Source organism: Citrus clementina, unplaced genomic scaffold (genome assembly GCF_000493195.1).
Source record: "Citrus clementina cultivar Clemenules unplaced genomic scaffold, Citrus_clementina_v1.0 scaffold_4, whole genome shotgun sequence".
In the NCBI taxonomy this organism is placed as follows: domain Eukaryota; kingdom Viridiplantae; phylum Streptophyta; class Magnoliopsida; order Sapindales; family Rutaceae; genus Citrus; species Citrus x clementina.
The window spans coordinates 17,926,357-17,946,009 of NW_006262274.1; the positions used below are offsets into that span (position 1 = coordinate 17,926,357).

Genomic DNA, 19,653 nt, shown 5'->3' on the forward strand with positions numbered 1-19,653 from the left:
GCCCCTCAGGTGATTGGATTTCTCCCTTAAGCTTTATTTGTCATGTCCTGCTATTATTATATCAGCATATCTAATGAATGACAACTATTGAAAGTTCATTTGCTGACCAGGGAAATTTTTTTATGTCCAATTCTGTTACGTGGATGGGCATACATAGCATGTCCAAGTTGCTGCATAATTTTCACCCAATCTAATTTCTACATTCGACAGATAAAAGGATCTGGAATTCTAATTGTGAGGATATAAAACATCCAAGTAATGGTCCTCGTGTGCATAGACAGTGTCAGAGAAACAAGCAAATAACTATGACTTGCCATCTTTTATGTGCAGGCAATTACTGTTCTTTTTGAAGATTAGGTAATCTATGTGCATGATTAAGTTGTCCTAATTGTCATTCCCTGCTCGCCACTCACTCTGTAACATGAATTTATATCTTTCCTATTATAGATTAAGTTGTCCTGTGCCATTCCCATATTGTGAAATAGTGTTGTGCGGACCTATAAAAACTTCTATTGAAAATAGGATGAGTGGTGAGTTGTGAATGTTGCAAATGAATTTGGTGAACATCATTTGTAAATGGGGTTGATCTAAACCTGAAAAATTTTTAAATTCCCCTGGTGAATGCTGTTATGGACTAAATTGATTTGATAAATTTCAGTTGTCATATGCATCATTATCTCCATTTATAAAATTATGGACAATATTTTTCCTCAGTTTTTAGAAACCAGTTTGCAACATTCCCGGGTTATGGAGTTAAATACTGGATAATCTGTGTTTTGTTCTTTTTATTACTATTAAGTCTTAAATACTACTGTTCGACTCTTCTCTGTGAGTTTAAACTCTTGGAATTAATAGTTTGTCAACGTGATATGAGAGCAAGAGGTCTTGTGCATTAATTCCTTCGTTGGATTTGTTCAACTAGAATTCCTAATATAATGGGGGACTATGTTTGGATTTATGTATGTGATAAAATCCACATTTTTGTTTGTTTTTGTTCTGGATCAATGTTTTCTGTCTGGTTTGATGTGTTTATTTGTGTTCATTTGGATCAGCGTAACAAACCAGTTAATTATTTTCTTACATTGCATGTCAGACAGTTTTAATACTATTGTTGAGCTGTTTCCTATAACCATAAGCCTTTGGGATTAATGGTTTTTCAGTAATTGTTTTTTTCAATTTTCTTTATTTGTCATTTTTTATTTCCCAGCTTTTGTGGGCTTTAGAGATGACTGATAACTTTCAATAAAATCTTGACTGTAATCCATCATATTTGCTGCATAGAGCAACAGACTCATTTTCTTATCCTTCCTTCGAAGCTTCTGACTTATTTGTTGTTTGTGTTTATTAGATCAGGAGATCCCTGCTGAATGAAGATGAGTATGGTTTTCGGAGGGCCAAGCGACCAATTTATTATGATGAAGGTTTAGAGGTAACCATTATTCACTCTTACTTGGAACATGAGGTTATATTGTTCCTTCTCTTCAAACTTTGAATTGTATTCCCTTTCCTCTGAAGCAGAGGACCAGGCAGACCTTGAACGCCAAAATCAGCCAACTTAATAATGCTATTGACAATGTATCTTCACGTTTGAGAGGTGGCAATAGTGCTCCTAAAGTGCCAGTGGAAATTGACCCTGAAGTAGAAGCTACCATGTAAGGATTTGTTTCCAAAGTTCTAAAGATACCTACTGTACTTTGCATAACAATTTCCAATTTACTGCAAATCGCATAATGCCTGAAAATCAGATGTGTAGAAATCTCAGATGTGTTCATGGTTTTTTATATTGGTTTGAGGTTCCTTTTAATGTTTACATTTTGTACTTAAAAGTGCAACGTTCAAACTTAAGCTAAATCTGCAAAAACTCCGTTCTTTCTTTATTACAAATTAGAGGTTTGGTGATGAGATTAGGAGTGACCATAAATAGAAGGGATCTCAAGAGCAGATCTTAAGATTTTGATCTCGAATTTAACACAAGGAGAGCATAGGATAAAACCTATCAAATCGTGATCAGGACCTTGACACAATCAGGTTGCTTCAACAGCTGAATTGCCTTGTCGATCTCTTCCAATTTAACATGATGGGTCAAGAGTTGATGAAGTTTAAATTCCTTGTTCTTGCATTTGTCAAGCAGTGTTGGAAGGTCGGATTTTGTTTTGATCCCACCAAAAGTGGTACCTTTCAAAATCCGGCCACCACATGCAAGAGCGATTACGTTCAGTGGCACCATCGCATCAACTCCTACCCCAATTACTATCACTTTTCCTTTTCCCTGTTCCCCATTTAAAAAAGAGTGTCAGTAATTTCTTTTCTTTTTTTTCTTTAGAGTTACATATCCCAAGTGTTGCAAGATTTTTAACTTACCACTTTTGTGGTTTCAAGTGCTTCAGAAAGTAAAGATGGAACCCCAGTGCACTCGAAGCAATAATCCACACCCATTCCATGAGTTATCCCCTTCACCAGTTCTGAAATTGACTTGTTTGGTTCATCATCAGGGTTTATGAAATCTGTCATTCCAAAAGCTTTCCCCTTTTCTTTTTTCCATGGGTTCTTGTCTATCCCAATTATCTTAGCTGCCCCGTGCATCCTGGCTCCATCAACAGCCTGCAATTACAAATTACAACAATCACAACATTGCTTTTGACAACACTAAAATTGTTTTTCCCCATTTTGTACATAACATACCCCTAATCCAACAGTACCAAGCCCTAAAACAGCAACACTAGATCCTTTTTCAACTTTGGCTTCCTTCCAAGCCGCCCCATAACCAGTTGTAAATCCACATGAAAGGAAGCTAGCATCCGAGGGATCAATGCTTGGATCAACTTTGACTACATAATTGGCATCGATGACCATATATTCAGACCAAGTGGAGCATGAAAAAATGTGATACAATTTTTGGCCTCTTACGGACATTCTTGAAGTGCCATCAAGCATTAAACCGTTCAGTGCTATTGGATATTTTAGGCATAAATTGGTCATTTCTGATGTGCAATTTTCACATTCTTTACATTCTCCAATATAAGTTGGAATCACAATATCTCCTTCTTTCACTTCTTTCACTTCATCCCCAGCACTCTCCACCACCCTACGAATTGCATTAAAAAACAAAAAAAAATTCCAAAATTAACTTCTTAGTTTTATGTATATAGATGAAGTGATACATTCGTGCAATTGTGTATATAATACATACATAACAAGGAAATCAGAACTTACCCGACACCTTCGTGCCCGAGAACACGAGGATAAAGAGGCTGAAAAAAATAAAATAAAAGAACAAAACAGATTAAATTATTAACCAAGATTTATGTGATATAGTTGATACTGCATATACTAACCGCTGGGAATCCTTCAGAGCAAAGGATATCAGTGTGACAAACACTGGCATAAAGCATCTTAACCCTAACTTCAGTTGATTTCGGAGGCTCTACTTGTATCTCCTCTACCTTTAATGGCTCTCCTAAACCCCAACATACCACAGCTGCAGCAAAAACATATCCAAAAATTTTCCCATCAAAACGACACAAAAATCTAACAACAAACAAACCAACCCAGTTCGTATAACTTGTTTCTAAATTTTACGCAATAATTGGATTAATAGCCTTTTTCATACCTTTGCACGTTATGGCTTGTGAATTGCTCATTGTTAGTATTGCTGTAGATTTTGCAGCCTCGAATTTCAAACTGTCGATAAGGAGATGAGCTCTGCATAAGGCCACTTCAATGAAACCGTTGACTCAAATAAATTTTTTAACCAGTCGTGCCACCGATGAGCTGTCGGCTCACTGAACCGCAAAAGTTGAGCGAGTTTCTTAAGATAGGCGTGGGCCCCGATTCTATTGGACAATTTTCAATAATTTGTCATCTTTTAAGGTTATATTATCAACCATGAGTCACTCACTTTATTTATTTGGTGTCATGATCTTCTCTGACGTCTGAACTGACAAATAAATAGTGCAGTTTTAACGGTGATCACCTAGCTAGGGCTAGCCCACTGTGCACTTTCTTAATTTAGCCGAAGCTTATATAATAATGTGTAATTGAGTACAGGGAGGAATAGCTTTCTCCTTCATTAATTTGCGGGCAGAATAGTTTCAGCTTCAAATTTTAGGCTGTGATTAGTAGAATTGATTTAGATAGTTTCAATAGAATTCTGAACCATAAATTTTTATATAAATTTATTTTGTACAAACTGATGTGATATAGTAAAATTAATTAAATTAAATATTTATTGGCCCACAAGATTTATTTTTATTATTTTATATTTTTATTCAACTAATGAATTAATGTTACATCAATTTGTACAAGATAAGTTTGTACAAGAGTTTGTGGTTGTATCACCACTAAAAAAAAAATGGGAGAGTTAATTTGTGAATTAATGTCACATCAATTTGTACAAGATAAATTTATACAAGAGTTTGTGACTATATCATCACTCAAAAGAAAAATGGAAGAGTTAATTTGTGAAAGAGACATCACCATCAGACTAAGGAAATTAACTATAGTTAGGCATGCATGATTAGTCAAAGGCAATTGGGTACGTGATTTTGGAAGGGATCATGATCCTCTCTTGATCTGAACACTCCTGATCTTTTACATATTTTGTGCCACATGTGTTTTAATGTTAGTAGATGATTAAGATTTAATTATTTTTTATTTTTAATTTATTAACCACCAATCATATTAATATAATTTTCTCAGATGAAAATCAGATTAGGAGAGGATCCTGATCCTTTTGGAAGACACATCGCATGGCTGTCGGGGAAAGTCAAACGATTCTACAGTCGAACAATTTATTCGAGGGGTAAACATCTTTTTTAACCCCAAATAATAATAATGTTTAATTTACCTTCTAAAAATATGAAAATATTAATTTACTTATTTTCATTTAAAACATGAAAATAAGTGGGGGCATGTAGATGTATTTATATTTTATTTTCTTAATAGTAAATAAGAATAAATTGATATTTTCAAAATCTTTAAGCATAACTTGAAAATTGTCATTTTAAGTAGGGTAAAATCTAAAGTTACCCTTATCCAAATAATTGTTTTTACCAAAATAATCTTGATAGAAATAGTAAATATATTATATGTTTTTTTTTATCATACTTGTGTGAGATAAAATCAATTTAGTTTACGAACTACATCAACAAGTTGAGCTAAATACTTTAGTGTTATAACTTAAAAGTTAGATTTTCCCAAACAATATATAAAATTTTTAACTTGTGAGGTTGCTTCCGGAGCTTGTGTCACAAATGCCTAGTCCTAAAAGTTCTAAAAGTTAATTACATATCAACTATGCACTCATATTAGTAGATATGTGGCACACATTTTTTAAAAGTTTAAGATCTTAGCACTCGAATCATCAAAGGATTCTTATTTGTTAAAAACGAAAAAAAAAATCAAATGAGGCAATTTCTCGGAAGAAAATTTTGTTCAAATGTAGTGGAAGTAAATATCATCTCTATAAATGCAAAAATTTTGATTTCAGGGTTTTGACGCCCTAACTTCGCCGCCATCTTTATTTATTTATTCATCAATTCTTTTTCACGCCATCTGTATTATTTATGTGACATTATATGCATCAGAATATTACACAACTATGACAAGTTTCTGAATGTGACTCTATCAATCTTTTATTTTTTGGGCTGAATCCCATAATTTAATTTTGGTTGTGCAGTATACATTTTTTTAATACAACTTTTTTATTAGAACCTATCATTAATTACAAGACATGTAAAACAAAAATTGTGAGGTGCAAAAAAAAATTACTCGAAAAGTATGAGACAATGTAATGTTAAGTATCGAATGGGGAAAAGGAAAAGTGAAGTTAATTGGTATAGGTGGCCGGACTTTGAAGGCTACCGTTTTCGGAGGGATCAAAACAAAATCTTCCTTCCGATACTGCTTGACAAATGCAAGAACAAGGAACTTAAACTTCATCAACTTTTGAACCATCATGTTAAATTGGAAGAGATTGGCGAGGCAATTCAGCTGTTGAAGCAACCTGATTGTGTCAAGGTCCTTATCAGGATTTGAATGGTGTTACCCTTTAAAAATTGAGTTCGAAATCTTATAAGCCTCATTTGCTTTTGTTTCTTACACATATCTCTGTCTTCTTTTCTCTTTCTTCTTTTATTGTCAGCTTCTACTAATCGAATTGGATTCAATACTTATCTCATTATTATCTTTTAATAATTTTATGTCACATGCATTTCTTGTACGTATAATAACTATCATACAAGCACTTCTTGTATATATAACCAGTGGCAGATCTAGAAAAATAATTTACTGGGGGCTAAATTAAATAACGACAAGACATAAAAACTGAAAATTTGAATATAACTTTTTTGGTTTAACGAAATCTCTAATTAAAATGTGGCACTCACGATCTAATAATTAGGAATTATAAATATTTTGAGATGTGGGCTTTGATTTTAAGTCAAAGTATAACTTTTGTAATTAATAAAATAATAATTGAAATTTAAAGGATGTGGCTAACTAATACTTTGACAGGGGTTATTTAGAAATATGATAATTTTTCTTTATCAAATAGAGGTATTTTCTTTTTCCAGTGGGGGCTTAAGCCCCCACTTGTCCTACAGTGAATCCGCCACTATATATAACAACTATCAATCACGGCTTCATGAAATAATTCAGTACAAATGTAAGACTAGCACTATTTGGTTTAATGAGATGAAAGAAGTATATTTATATTGTTGGACCAAGACCAGCAAAGAACCGATCTTAATCCCCCAAGATCCACTCGACTTAGCCTTAATCAAAGAACTAATTACGATCAACCAATGCTACGTGAAACCACTTATTGAAATCAACAGATATCAAACAAAAGAAAATAGAGAAACAATCACACACTAACACAAAAGGGTTAAGTGGTTCAGCCACCAAGTGACCTACATCCACTGTGAAAAAGAGAAAGAGCTTTCACTGATTTAGAGTTTACAAGATACAAGATGCCTGAGAAACTATTACGAACTTCAGCACTACAACAATGAAAAGAAGAAGACTTATATACACGCCTGAATTTCTCTAGAAACAACCCCCAGAAACCAATTCACCAGGCTTGGGTTTGTTGGTAACAAACCCAGAAATTTCCCGCTTATCTTAACAGCATTAATAGTCGTTCAAACTAGCTTCAATACACGTGTAGAATCTTCACTCAAAACGCAGCCTTCTTCAGTCGTTTAGAATAAGTAAAGCATGTGCAATATCACGTGCTTAACTTATTCATTTGGCTGATCCACCAGGCTTGTCATATCACTCACTTGTGTCACATAACCGACATATCATCCAGTCCTGAAACTCAAGACTGACATGTCATACTCAACTACAAATATAGATTTGCAGTTCACTTCTCAACATTCTCCACCTTGAACCAAATATGTTACTCCTCTTTTTCTCCATCACCATATCCTCTGCAGCTTAGATCCTGCAGACTCTAACTGAGTTCACACAGAACTCAAACTTGGCACCAGGTAAAGCCTTGGTTAACATGTCTGCCACATTGTCATCAGTGTGTATTTTCACCAGTTTTACCACTCCTTTTGACACTTCCAGCCTGACAAAATGAAGCTTGATGTCAATGTGTTTAGTCTTCTCATGGTGTATCTAATTTTTGCTTAAACAGATAGCACTCCGACTATCACAATGAACTGTTATTTGCCTCTGTTCATACCCCAGATCAGTCACCATTCCTTTAAGCCAAATAGCTTCTTTTATTGCATCAGCTGCAGCAGTGTACTCGGCTTCAGTTGTTGACAAAGCAACAACATTTTGCAAAGAAGCTTTCCAACTTATAGTGCAACCACTCAGTTTGAACAGATATCCAGTCAATGACCTCCTTAATTACATAATTAATGAACAGTAATACATAACTCTTTCAATACTTATATTTTTTTGTTTAAATTACTTGGTTTGACCACCAGTGAATTTTTCTTATTTTGATCTTTTTATTTTCAGCCCCTTTTCCCTCGCGTTCTTGGCCATGAAGGTGTTGGGTAAGTACACCTGTTTCTTAATTATATATAGTTTAGCCTAACGGCAATCCCATTCCCCTCTCCATTTCTTCATTATGTATGTATACATAATTGCACAAAATGCATCATAAAATTAAAAGAATAGTTTTGGTTTTTTTTTTAAAAAAAAAATAATGAAATGCAGGGTGGTGGAGAGTGTTGGTGATGAAGTGAAAGAATTTAAAGAAGGAGATATTGTGATTCCAACTTACATCGGAGAATGTAAAAAATGTGAAAATCGCACATCAGAAATGGCCAATTTATGCCTGAAACATCCATTCACCATCAATGGGTTGATGCCAGACGGCAGTTCAAGAATGTCCATAAGAGGCCAAAAATTGTATCACCTATTTACATGCTCCACAATGGCCGAATATACGGTGGTTGATGCCAATTATGCTGTGAAAGTTGATCCAGGTATAGATCTTTCACTTGCTGGCTTCCTTTCATGTGGATACTCGTCTGGATTTGGCGCAGCTTGGAAGGAATTCAAAGTTGAAAAGGGATCAAGTGTTGCTGTTTTTGGCCTTGGTGCTGTTGGATTAGGGGTGTGTAACTACATGTACAAAATGAGAAACACCATTCTCTAGTTCCTTGAAAATAATTTTAGTAGTTATCGTAATTTCTAACTGCAGGTGGTCGATGGAGCCAGAATCCAAGGGGCAGCTAAAATAATTGGGATAGACAAGAACCCATGTAGAAAAGACAAGGGAGAAGCTTTTGGAATGACGGATTTTATAAATCCTGCTGATGAACCAAATAAATGAATTTCAGAATTAGTCAAGGAAATGACTCATGGAACGGGTGTGGATTATGGCTTTGAGTGCACTGGGGTTACATCTTTACTTTCGGAAGCCCTTGAAGCCACCAAGTTGGTATGTTTCTTCACTAAAACCCAAGGAATTAGCATTTCCGGCAGGCTTTAAATCTATTTTTAGTAATTTTTCAGACAAACTATCGAACACATTTTTAATGATTTCATTTTCAAATTCTGCATTTTAAAAACAAACTACCAAATTGGCTTTTTATGTATCCTGTTCGGGATGATGAATGACGGTGAGAGTGTGGTTATGTTTGAAATGGTGAACAGGGCAAAGGAAAAGTGATGGCAATTGGAGCAGCAAATGAAGCCAAGGTGCCACTCAACTGCCTGGCGATTGCCTTAGGAAGGAACTTGAAGGGCACCATTTTTGGAGGGATCAAAACAAAATCAGAGTTACCCATTATCCTTGACAAATGCAAAAATAAGCAGCTTCAAGTTGACCAACTTTTGACTCATCAGGTTATGTTGGAAGATTTGGACGAAGCAATTAGGCTGTTGAAGCAACCTGATTGTGTCAAGGTCCTACTCAAGATTTACTAAAGTCATTTTGTATTTTATTCAATAAAGATGGCTGATAAAGCCTCATTTTCTTGTGTTTCTTAAATAAAGCTAATTTGGTAATGCCATAACTTGTAAACTAGTTGCTGCTGGTTAAATTGTAAAAATAATCAATTGTGAAATAAATCAATTAAATATTTGGTAAAATTTATTTTCAAAATTACTCTAAAATTTAAAAGCAGTTGTATGTATTTGGTAAATATAACTTTTTCTTTGAGTAAATAGATATAATATTAAATAAAATTTATTTACACATTTATAAATATATGTACAATATTTTTTTAATATGTATATATAATAATTGATAACTAAAATAATTATTTTTATTTTATTAAACTTATTTTTATTATTATCTCAATGTTTTTAATAATAATATTAATCCCTTTAATTTTTTATTTTATTTTATTTCCCAATTGATTAAGGATAGTATGGAATCTTTGTAATATATGTGAGGATATATAGGACATTATAATAAGTCTAAAACTAGTTCTGAAAATTAAATTTTAAAAAGTTACTCTTAACCTACTTTTTCAAAATCTGCTGTAAGTTGTAAGATGATGTGATTGTATCGAAAGTAATTCTAAAAAATTTTGCTAAATATAAAAAACTTATTTTCTCTTTATTCTGTAGTTATAAGCCTTTAATAAATGAATTTAGATGTATCACACATTTACTCCGGTGTTCGATTATCATGTAATTATTTCTATGTTCTTCTATAGTAACTGTCAATCGAAGCTTCATTAAAAAAATAAAATAAACCAACACGGCATCCAGATTCCAGTCTAATAAGATTAAAGATATTAAAATAAGTAAATATCTTCACATATTTAAGAACATTTATATTTTTTTTATTTTTCTATTAAAATAAATAATGGGGGCGCAGTTAGTGGTCAAGGGAGTATATAAAACTCTTTTGTTTTTTTTATTTGATCGCCGGACCGGGGCTTCTTGGTGCAAGCCTGGGCCCAGGCCTAGTAAATTATTACCCCTGTTGACAAACTGAAGTAATTAAGCAAAATTTTACTTTATTAAAAGTATTTATTATAATTACATTTTTTTTAAAAAAAAAAAAGGAAAAATAAGATTAATCTCTCTAGACTCTGAACCCAAGTTCCGTCCCGTCATTTCTGCTAATTAAACATTTTTGGATAAAAATATGTAGGGGCAGAAGTTAATGGATAGATTCAGTTTTTCTAAAAACGCATCTGCTATATATACAAAAATTGGTGGATAACCAAACATTAAATGAATATGAACATGAATCAAATTAATAATAATACTAATAATAAACAAATAAGCCATTAAATTTTCTAATTAATTCACTACTTTTTAAATATATTGGTGGGTAACTGCCAAAACATTAATAAAAAACATAAACAATTAAGAGAATATCTTTTCAAAAAATTAATTACCTATTGGGTATGATTTATTTAATAGTCATAAGTGTTTATTTTATTATAAAATTTCTTTTTAAATTTTTTATTATTTTTTAATTCTATTTTGATAGAATATTTTTTAATTAAATAAACTATTTTGCTGTCAGAGAGCTTTTTTAAAAATGTCCATCATTTATTTTAAAAGTTCTTTTTTAATATGTCCATTATTTATTTTACATTCTTATTTCACATTTTTACAACATAACTTTAAAAACTGGTCTACTAAAGTAATTTTTTAATTTTTTAATAAAGGCTCTCACACAATCAAACAACTAATTTTTTTAATAAAAAACTTTGCTTAAATAAATTATATTTAAAAAATTATACTAAATGAAGCATAAGAAAATCACAATTAATATGTTATGAATAATGATACATAAACAATTTTTTTATATAGTCAATATTTTACTAACTGATATGACATATTATCATTAGTTGAATTCAAAACATAATAGAATCATGATTTTTTTTAAAATATTTTTGTCGGTCAATCTTTTCTTGTCACATTCATAGTTTTCTTGTTTGTTGAACATTTGGAAGTCTATAATTTTATTAATTTTAAATCTTTTTCAAAATTTATTCGTTTTTTTTATGAGTTATATCTATTTTTCAAATTTTTATATCTAAATAAAAAAAAAAGTAAATTTTTGTAATTTTAAATCTGAATAAAAAAAATCTAAATAGAAAATAAATAATATATTCTAAAAATATCATCATTAAATATAGGGAGATTACCAATTTCACCCCTACAGTAATCAACATATACCATTTTTCCCCATGTTATTTTTATAATGGTCAAAAACTCCCATGATAGCATAAGTTTACAATATTACCCTTATTTTCAACTACTCTTTTATTTATATTTATTATAAATTAAATAAATAGCATGAATATAAACTAAATAAAAAATTAAGCATTAAAACAAGAAATAAATATTTTGATATGAGAAAAAAATTAATAATAAAATTTTTTTCTTGTACTTATTTATTTTGTGCAAATTTTCTTATAATAAATATATAAGAAAGTTATTATAAAATGATAAAAAAATTATAATAAGAAAATTTGAATGACAAATAAAAATTTATTATAAGATAAATAATAAAATATTTTGCCTATACTTTTTACATTTAATTTTAAAATATTACAAAATATTTATTATAAGAAAATGTTCACAAAATAAATAATTACAACTCATATCAAAACATATATTTCTTGTTTTTAATACTTAATTTTTTTATTTAGTTTTTATTCATGTAATTTATTTAATTTATAATAAATGTAAATAAAAAAGTAATTAAAAATAAGGGTAATATTATAAATTTATGTTATCAGGAGAGTTTTTTGCCATTATAAAAACAGAAAGGGGGTAAATGGTATATGTTAATTATTGTAGGGGGGAAAGTAGCAATCCCCCTTAAATTCATTTATTTTGTAAATAATGAAACTTAATTTCTTTTTTTGTTTTGATTTATAGGAACATAAATATTAAATAACTATATTTAAGATTTATAAAAATAAATAAAATATTACTTATATTTAAATATTAAAAAAATACACCTATGGTTTAAAAATTTGTATTTAAATCTATTCATGACTTTAAAAAAAAAATTATACCCATTAAAATTTCTAATAAAAAAGTAAACACTACCTCAAAAATAAAAAAATTGAAGAAGATGGATAAGAAAAATATTTAGAAAGAAAAAAAAAATGTAATTAAGTTTCCCATATTACGCACTTTTTTCCTTTTCTTTGCTTAATTTATCCTGAATCTGTACAGTTGTGGCGTTTTGATGCTCATCGTCTTCTCATATTAACTTCAAAAATCCACCACAAAAAGTCGATTTTTATTTTTTTTCCTTCAGCTATATCTATCGAAATTATTTTTTCTTAAAAAAAAAAAAGAAAGAAAATCTGCTGAATCAAACAACAAACTTTCTGGGTTCTTGGAATCAAATGAAGTTTGTTGTAAATAAACCTCTGTTCTTCACAAACCCAGATGGAAGGCAATGATAATAACACTCAAAAGGTGCTCGAAGCTTCTATGCTATCTCTTTTTCTTTTTTCTTTTTAATTGCTTTTGAACTTTCTGTTTCTGTTGAAATTAGTTGTTATTTTACAAGAACTCTTAGTTTTTCTTATACCCTTTTGCCTTTTGAGTTTTCTTGGTTTTGTTTTTGTCTGGTTAGCTTACAATGGTAGGAAAAAGATTATAAAGAAGTAAAATTTGACTTGTAGATTTTAAACGGGATTCAGGAATAGAATGCATTTGGCATTTTGGCTTATTTGAATTAGTTTACTGTAACGCTGCATTTGGTGTAATGATTTTTCTGGGTTCAATAGTATAATTGATATTAATGGTTGTTATTTGACAATAAGGAGGCAAAAATTTGAAAGAATGCAGAGGATATGGGCATAATTTGGTTGCTCAAATAGCGAGTACTTTTTCTTTTTGTTTTTGGTGGGGGGGGGGGGGGGGGGAAGGCAAATTGTGTGTACTTAACTAAGTGTTTTTTGACATATTTGTTTGGCATAATTTTATATTGAGTTCAGCTTTTGGAAGAGATTAAAACATTAATCTAGTGTACACTCTCTCATGAATGATTCCAGGAGAAAATGGGTGCTTCACGTGAGAGCAGATCAAATATGGAGTTCCAAGTGTGTTGTTTTACTGCTTTATATTGGTTGATGAACCATGCTTTTGGTGCCTAATTTTCAATTTATGTTAGCTGGCTCATAATTTTTAGTTTTACTTATTTGTTGCTTGCATTTATTTATTAACAAACTAATATGGTTATGTCCAAGTTAGGGGTAGAAATGATATAACAAGTTGCACACCAAGTGTTTCACCAGTCCTGGTTTTGCTCCCCTTTTTCTCTACCCCACTAATGGATGAATTCCTTTTGGAACTGTATTTTCTTTTATCATGATTGCAATGGTTCCAATAGATCGCTAATTTGCTCCTCGTGAACTTTATAATGTAATTTACAGTGGTTACAACTTAATATCGTGTCAACAGATGAACTTGCATCACTTAAGGTCTTCAAGGGGCCCTTTTACAGTTTATTTGCTGGCTGCTAATCTAGAAGCCATTTATTCTAAATTCATGTTTATCTGACACAAACTTGCAGCATTATCACAAGTATTTGAGATTTCTGTTTTATTTCACTGTATAGAGTACAACTTTACCTTGATGCATATGCAATGCTGAATTATCATTCTATTTCAGGACTATTACAAGATTTTAGAAGTTGATTATGATGCAACAGATGAGAAGATCCGATTGAATTACAGAAAACTTGCGCTGGTTAGTATCTTTCTATTTTTCTCCTCCAGGAGCTTTTTGCATGGGCTTTTACACTTACCGGTTTGTAATCATTTGTAATCGTTTGGTCCATTGGATAAAAGATATTGGCTGACATTTTCTTGATATTACTGTCTATTTATAGAAGTGGCATCCTGATAAGCACAATGGTGATAGTGCTGTTACTGCTAAATTTCAAGAGATTAATGAAGCCTACACAGGTAACACTTATGGTTGAAAGCCCAAAAATCCACATCTGCATGTGTACAACCTCTCCATGCATAAATCCAAGAGATGTCTTTGTAGAGTTCATTAGATTGATATTGCCTTTTTGTTTATCAACAAAATATTCTTTTCACCTGAAGCAACTTCAAGAGGATGAAGTAAATAATGAAAATACTTTCAAGTGCTTGCAAACATTAATTTTTGGATTTGTTATTGGGATTTGAATGTTTCAGTATGAACTAGTGAACACCTGATTGATCGAATATGTGGTTGAAGTTCTAAGAATGGTTTTGTGCCTAAAGTCATATGTTAATGATAGTTTCTTCAATACTGAGGTGATGCTTCTTCTCTGTAGAAATAGGATTTCTCTCTTTTTTTAGTAAAACTTATGTTACAGAAGTATCTACACATATTGACATCCAGCAACTTGTAGTTCACGGTATACTCTTCATTGCATTAGGCGTACAATAGCATGACCTTTTTTAATTCTGCTCATGTCTCCTATATATTTTTATTAAATTCTTTTGCAGTATTGAGTGATCCTGATAAACGTCTTGACTATGATTTCACTGGAATTTATGAGATTGATAAGTATACTTTGCGGGTAAGGACATTCTTTTATCTATTCTCTTTATCTTTTTATTTTGATGAATCAAACCATTTATGATATGATTAGGTCTATAACTATCAAATTATGCTTCTTTTAGCTGAAGAGGACCAACCAATAAATTGGTATAGTTTATAGATTATCTGAGACATTCTGCCACTGCAATACAGGAATATCTTGCCAGATTTAAAGGAATGATACTAACTTGTAATGGGCTTGGCATCAGTCACACATCAATGTGGTAATCCTTTTGTCACTCAACTATTTTCTGTTCAAACCTTTCTCTTGAATCACTGCTATAAGCAATGAACTGTCATATATTTCGATTTATGTGGTTAGCATGAAGATTGGTCAACTCGGTCCTCCAGTACCTTGGTCAAATTGTAATGCATTAGTTACTACAGGCATGTGAGAGAACTTTAAGAAAACTTTTAAATGGAATCTGCCTCCTCTACAAATTGAGCACTCAGCTCCCTCATTTTTTTTTCAAAATGAAGAGCAAGATAAAAGACAGAAAATCACGACCTCCAATGTGCAATAGGCGAAACACTGCATTGGAGCATGTATTTTTAGTCTTTTACTGTGGTCCCTCACTTTAATAAAATGACTAATTTGATGAGTTATGAGTTGTTTGTAGCTGTTATTAGAGCTCCTATTTGCTCACGAGCATAGCATATTTCTAGTTCGTTCTTTGTCGGATACTTTCTTTTCCCAATTTTATTTGTACTTTCTTTTTCACGGGGATGTTACAAATTCCCGTTGTTTACCGGCTTAGAAAATCACTGAATTACACTTGGCTTCAGTTTATTGTGGCTTCAAATCTTCTATCAAGAAAGGACCGTACTTCTTATTTGCAATGTTACTAATAACCTTGATATTAATGCAGGAGCCAGCAACTGACAGAAACCGATGACTTTGCTGATAAATAAGGTCTTCCCATATTATGCATTACAAACAATATATGCTTGATCTCTTAAGAATTTTCTGATATCAAATGATCGACAGGTTTACTGTACCTGTAGAAGCTGGAATATAGAGATGTTAAAAGTTTGTACCATATTTCTGGAGCAGCTGGAGATGGAACTGATCAGTTTGTAAAGCACTTCATAAATACATTACAGATCCGGATCAGTAAGTAAAGACGAGCCTTTCGAGTAAAAAGCCCTTTGATATGGGGCTGTGAGATATATTTATACATTGAAATATGTATCTGTTCAGTTCAGCATTACTCTGCACCATGGTATCCTTCTAAAAATCCAGATGCTCATAGAGTTGCTGTCAAGTTCTCTCTTTTAAATAATTCCATTTTCACTGCCTCGCAATCATCTTTGTGAACAAACTGCACTTGGGTTTCGGTCCTACTTAACGTAAAGCAATTGACACGCACGTAGATGTAGTTTTGTGTTATAACTTGCAAACTTATAATTAAACATTTATAAACTGTAACATGGCATAATTCTTTTTTATTATTATAATTTATAACTTGCAAACTTTAAGTTCGATGTTGCAAATTTAAGGTTTCATGTTTCGAGTACTTTCCACATTTATATCAATAATCTAATCTCTCATTTTATCACTATTTTTGTATCTCCCCATTAGGAAAATGGCTGAAATTAGAGACAAAAACAATGTCAAATTGTCAATGGACGATTTTTTTTTTTTTTTTAATTTGGCCCCCACCCCCCCGAAAGTGAAGAGACTATTTATGACTGGGATGCAAAACCACCCGCATGAATTATATTTATTTGCTTATTGTGTAATCCATCTATTTGGACAATTCTGCCGACCCACTAAGCCTGATTTGAATATTCAAGTTGTATAATGATATTTTTGGTTTCGTGAAAATCATAAAACGTTGTTGAATGATTTGATTGCAGATTATATTTTATCATAAAAAAAGGTTGCATGAATGGATTCCAACCACTGTCTCTTCAAGAATCTTGAATCCCATGCGACGACGAAAGGTGGTATGAATGAAGATAAAGATTGTGGCATGTGACTGACTACATAAAAAATTTTTTAAAAAAAAGAAGAAGTCCAATGACAACAAATTTTAGAGAACTTTTTTTTTGGTTTCATACATTATTAAATAATCGAATAATTTTTAAGTAATTTTATTTATTTAATCACTTGAATTTAAAATTTAAATAAAATTAAAAAATAAAAAATAAATTTTAATTTTAATTTTATTTATCCCACTATATTTTAGGAAATAAAAAAAGATTATTAAATAACAATAAGAATTAAAAGAATAGGGTGAGAATATTTAAACTTAGCAGCAAGTAAAAATACTATTTTGTGCGTAAAGTTAAATGTTAAAGCGCTTCGTTTTGATCGGAAAGTCCGGCCCGGGCAATACTTCCTAGGGAAAGTAGCACGCAGTAGATATTTTTTTTATTGCAATCTCTATCTTACATGCATGTAAGATATATTCCCCTCATATGAATAGTGTATGTGTGAGATCCACACACTATTCATATGAAGAGAGTGTATCTTACATGCATGTAAGATAGAGGGACCCTTTTTTTGATATATACAAAATCAAAATCATTATTATGAATTTTATGGACATAACCGAATGATTTTCGAATGATCTTATTTAGTTGATCAGTTAAAGTTAAAATCCTCAAAGAGATAAAAGGTTAAAAATTGATTTGGGATTTGGCGATTATTCATCATCTTTCATTAGATTTTAGAGCCACGGAATGGATGAATAACCTTCCTTACACCAAAAACCTTCAGTTGGTCGTCCTGAACTTGGAACGATTGGGAAGGGGGTCGGTCAATTCTAGCTTTCCTGGCTATAAAAAAGCTTCGAATGGGGCCTCAAAAGTTTTGACTCCGTCCGCGAAATCAGTTCTTTTATTTATTTTCCCTTGTATTATTATTAAAAAATAATAAACATCTACTACAAACTCACGTTAACAAAACCTTCAATGGGGGATGGAATGGAATCCACAAATAAAATTATTTCACTAATAGATAGACCCAAGCTTTATTGAAAAGAAGGGGCTGCTACAAAATGATTATCTTAATCATCATCATCATCCTCTAAACAGCTAATTAACAACAAAATTATAGATTTTTGAAAAAAAAAAAAAAAAAAAAAAAGGTATAGACCACCAGAGCACTAACTAATAAGGATTAAAATTATAACATGACGGATAATAAATATAATAAGAATCATTGATCGGTAGAGGATGATGAAAGAAAGATGCGAATATGTTCCAGGAAAGAGAGATTCTGGGGGCGATCTTTCCTCTTAACGTAGCCTTTGGCTTCTTTTTCGCCATACCAACGAAACCCTAACTTCCCGCTCTTCTTCCACAGCTCCATTTCGTAGCTCCTGTCCGCAAAATAAGCCTCAGCCTCAGCCTCATCGTCGGAGTCATCGTCGGCCTCCGCCGCCACCGCCGCCCTGGTTACTCTGACGGGGCCGAGCCTTTGGTAGTGGCCGCGGGAGGTGCCTTCGAGCTCGTCCATCCTGGATAGGCCGTAGGCGGAGACGGCGTAGAGCTCGCCGGTGACGGGGTGGCCGGAGCCGGGGATGTTGAGGAGGAAAGGGACCCGGTAGGGCCCGCAGACGAGAGGGAAGCTCTCGGAGGTGGTGTAGGCGCCTCTGAAAACGGCGTCTCCGGTGAGCACTAGATCTTGGATCAGGTTGTGGTTCGAGAAACCCCGCTTCAGCGTCCCGTACGTGAATATCAGAGCCCTACACTTCTTCTTCGGCTCTTCTTCCGCTGCCACTTCCATTCCCATTTTTGTTCGACAAAACTGAATTGTATTCGACTGACGCCGAATGAATGAATGAATGATACAATATAATATCTGGGGGAAGCGATCGATAAAGCTGAAGAAGAAGAAGAAGCAGAAGAACGAGTCTTTTTCTCTATTTATATTAACTGTTTTTTTGGGCCTTACAGGGCTTGCTTTACGTTTCAATCTACCTATCTGTCTATCTATCTTGTTTTATTAGTTTGGTTTTTCCCGAGGAACGTCCTTGAGATATATTTTCACTTAAATTTTTTTGTAATAATAAAATATCATTAACATAGTAATGATATCAGTGATGATTTTAGGGGGAAAAAAAATCAAAAAAATATTTTAAATGATTTTTATTTTGTTAAAACATTTCTTTTAACTTAAAGCTACATTTACAAATTTATATTATTAAAAAATAATAATATTAAAAAATATTAAATCTTTTATATAAGTAGTACAATATTTATAATGACAATTACCTCGAGAATCCGTCACTTAATCAAAATTTTACCGACTTTCTAGCCATTTAAAATGTGAGAAAGAGAGCGGTTTTGTTTATTAACTATCAGCGAGCAACTTTTCTAGGGCTACGAGAATGGCTGGCAAGCACCTCCTCCTTGCCTTCTTTGTGCAGAAGGCCAGAAACTGACGGTTGGGTCAGAGAAAATGCCAAAAGTACGAGCCGGACCGCACCGTACGGGTGATGACAAAACGCACCTACTTTCGAACAAACGTGTTCACGCTTTCAGTCTCTTAGCCGTACTCACTTGCACTTGCTGCAAGCCTGCAACAAGACACTTGTCTTTCGGTGGGGAAAGTATGATGCCGAGACCCAGTGATTTAAATATTAGGGATGACTTAAAACATTGCTAGCTGTTCCCAGCATACTAGCTAAGATTTAAATAAGA

General features: G+C 32.4%; 3 protein-coding genes, 1 long non-coding RNA gene and 1 pseudogene across 6 annotated transcripts; 3 read left to right on the forward strand and 2 right to left on the reverse strand.

Moving 5' to 3' along the window:
* The first annotated feature begins 1,322 nt into the window (after positions 1–1,322).
* LOC18043409 lies at positions 1,323–1,781 on the forward strand. Its single transcript, XR_002905933.1, has 2 exons — positions 1,323–1,429; positions 1,519–1,781. It is a non-coding gene; the product is annotated as an uncharacterized LOC18043409 (long non-coding RNA).
* Positions 1,782–1,883: 102 nt separating this feature from the next.
* On the reverse strand, positions 1,884–3,906 carry LOC18043257 (alcohol dehydrogenase-like 7). The gene is made up of 6 exons (XM_006437369.2): positions 3,611–3,906; positions 3,336–3,478; positions 3,214–3,251; positions 2,683–3,085; positions 2,362–2,601; positions 1,884–2,269 (listed from the first exon to the last, which is right to left on the reverse strand). Exons 1-6 carry the CDS (start codon positions 3,639–3,641, stop codon positions 1,997–1,999), a joined length of 1,128 nt encoding a protein of 375 aa, XP_006437432.1. The 5' UTR covers positions 3,642–3,906; the 3' UTR covers positions 1,884–1,996.
* A 1,899-nt stretch (positions 3,907–5,805) lies between these two features.
* LOC18043410 lies at positions 5,806–9,396 on the forward strand (annotated as a pseudogene).
* A 3,181-nt stretch (positions 9,397–12,577) lies between these two features.
* On the forward strand, positions 12,578–16,305 carry LOC18043259 (dnAJ-like protein slr0093). Of its 3 annotated transcripts, none has more exons than XM_006437373.2 (8): positions 12,578–12,876; positions 13,458–13,505; positions 14,077–14,154; positions 14,297–14,372; positions 14,907–14,980; positions 15,154–15,224; positions 15,870–15,913; positions 15,989–16,305. In XM_006437373.2, the coding sequence occupies exons 1-7, from the start codon at positions 12,847–12,849 to the stop codon at positions 15,910–15,912; spliced, it is 420 nt and encodes a 139-aa protein (XP_006437436.1). In that variant the 5' UTR covers positions 12,578–12,846; the 3' UTR covers position 15,913; positions 15,989–16,305. The 3 variants fall into 3 exon arrangements, with proteins under 3 accessions (XP_006437436.1, XP_024041039.1, XP_006437437.1); XM_024185271.1 differs by having other exon boundaries at positions 16,006–16,305; XM_006437374.2 differs by lacking the exon at positions 13,458–13,505.
* A 1,822-nt stretch (positions 16,306–18,127) lies between these two features.
* On the reverse strand, positions 18,128–18,952 carry LOC18043260 (putative gamma-glutamylcyclotransferase At3g02910). The gene has a single exon (XM_006437375.2). It carries the CDS (start codon positions 18,740–18,742, stop codon positions 18,167–18,169), a length of 576 nt encoding a protein of 191 aa, XP_006437438.1. The 5' UTR covers positions 18,743–18,952; the 3' UTR covers positions 18,128–18,166.
* Between the last annotated feature and the right edge of the window lie 701 nt (positions 18,953–19,653).

Bases quoted from the DNA above. Each gene is read 5' to 3' on its own strand.
- LOC18043257 (XM_006437369.2), bottom strand. From the start codon at position 3,641: ATGAGCAATTCACAAGCCATAACGTGCAAAG. The intron at 3,252-3,335 runs GTTAGTATATGC...TATTTTTTTCAG, and splicing joins GCTCTGAAGGATTCCCAGCG to CCTCTTTATCCTCGTGTTCT. The intron at 2,270-2,361 runs GTAAGTTAAAAA...AATGGGGAACAG, and splicing joins CACTTGAAACCACAAAAGTG to GGAAAAGGAAAAGTGATAGT.
- LOC18043259 (XM_006437373.2), top strand. From the start codon at position 12,847: ATGGAAGGCAATGATAATAACACTCAAAAG. The intron at 14,155-14,296 runs GTTAGTATCTTT...GTCTATTTATAG, and splicing joins ATTACAGAAAACTTGCGCTG to AAGTGGCATCCTGATAAGCA. The intron at 14,981-15,153 runs GTAAGGACATTC...ACTGCAATACAG, and splicing joins TTGATAAGTATACTTTGCGG to GAATATCTTGCCAGATTTAA.
- LOC18043260 (XM_006437375.2), bottom strand. From the start codon at position 18,742: ATGGGAATGGAAGTGGCAGCGGAAGAAGAGCCGAAGAAGAAGTGTAGG.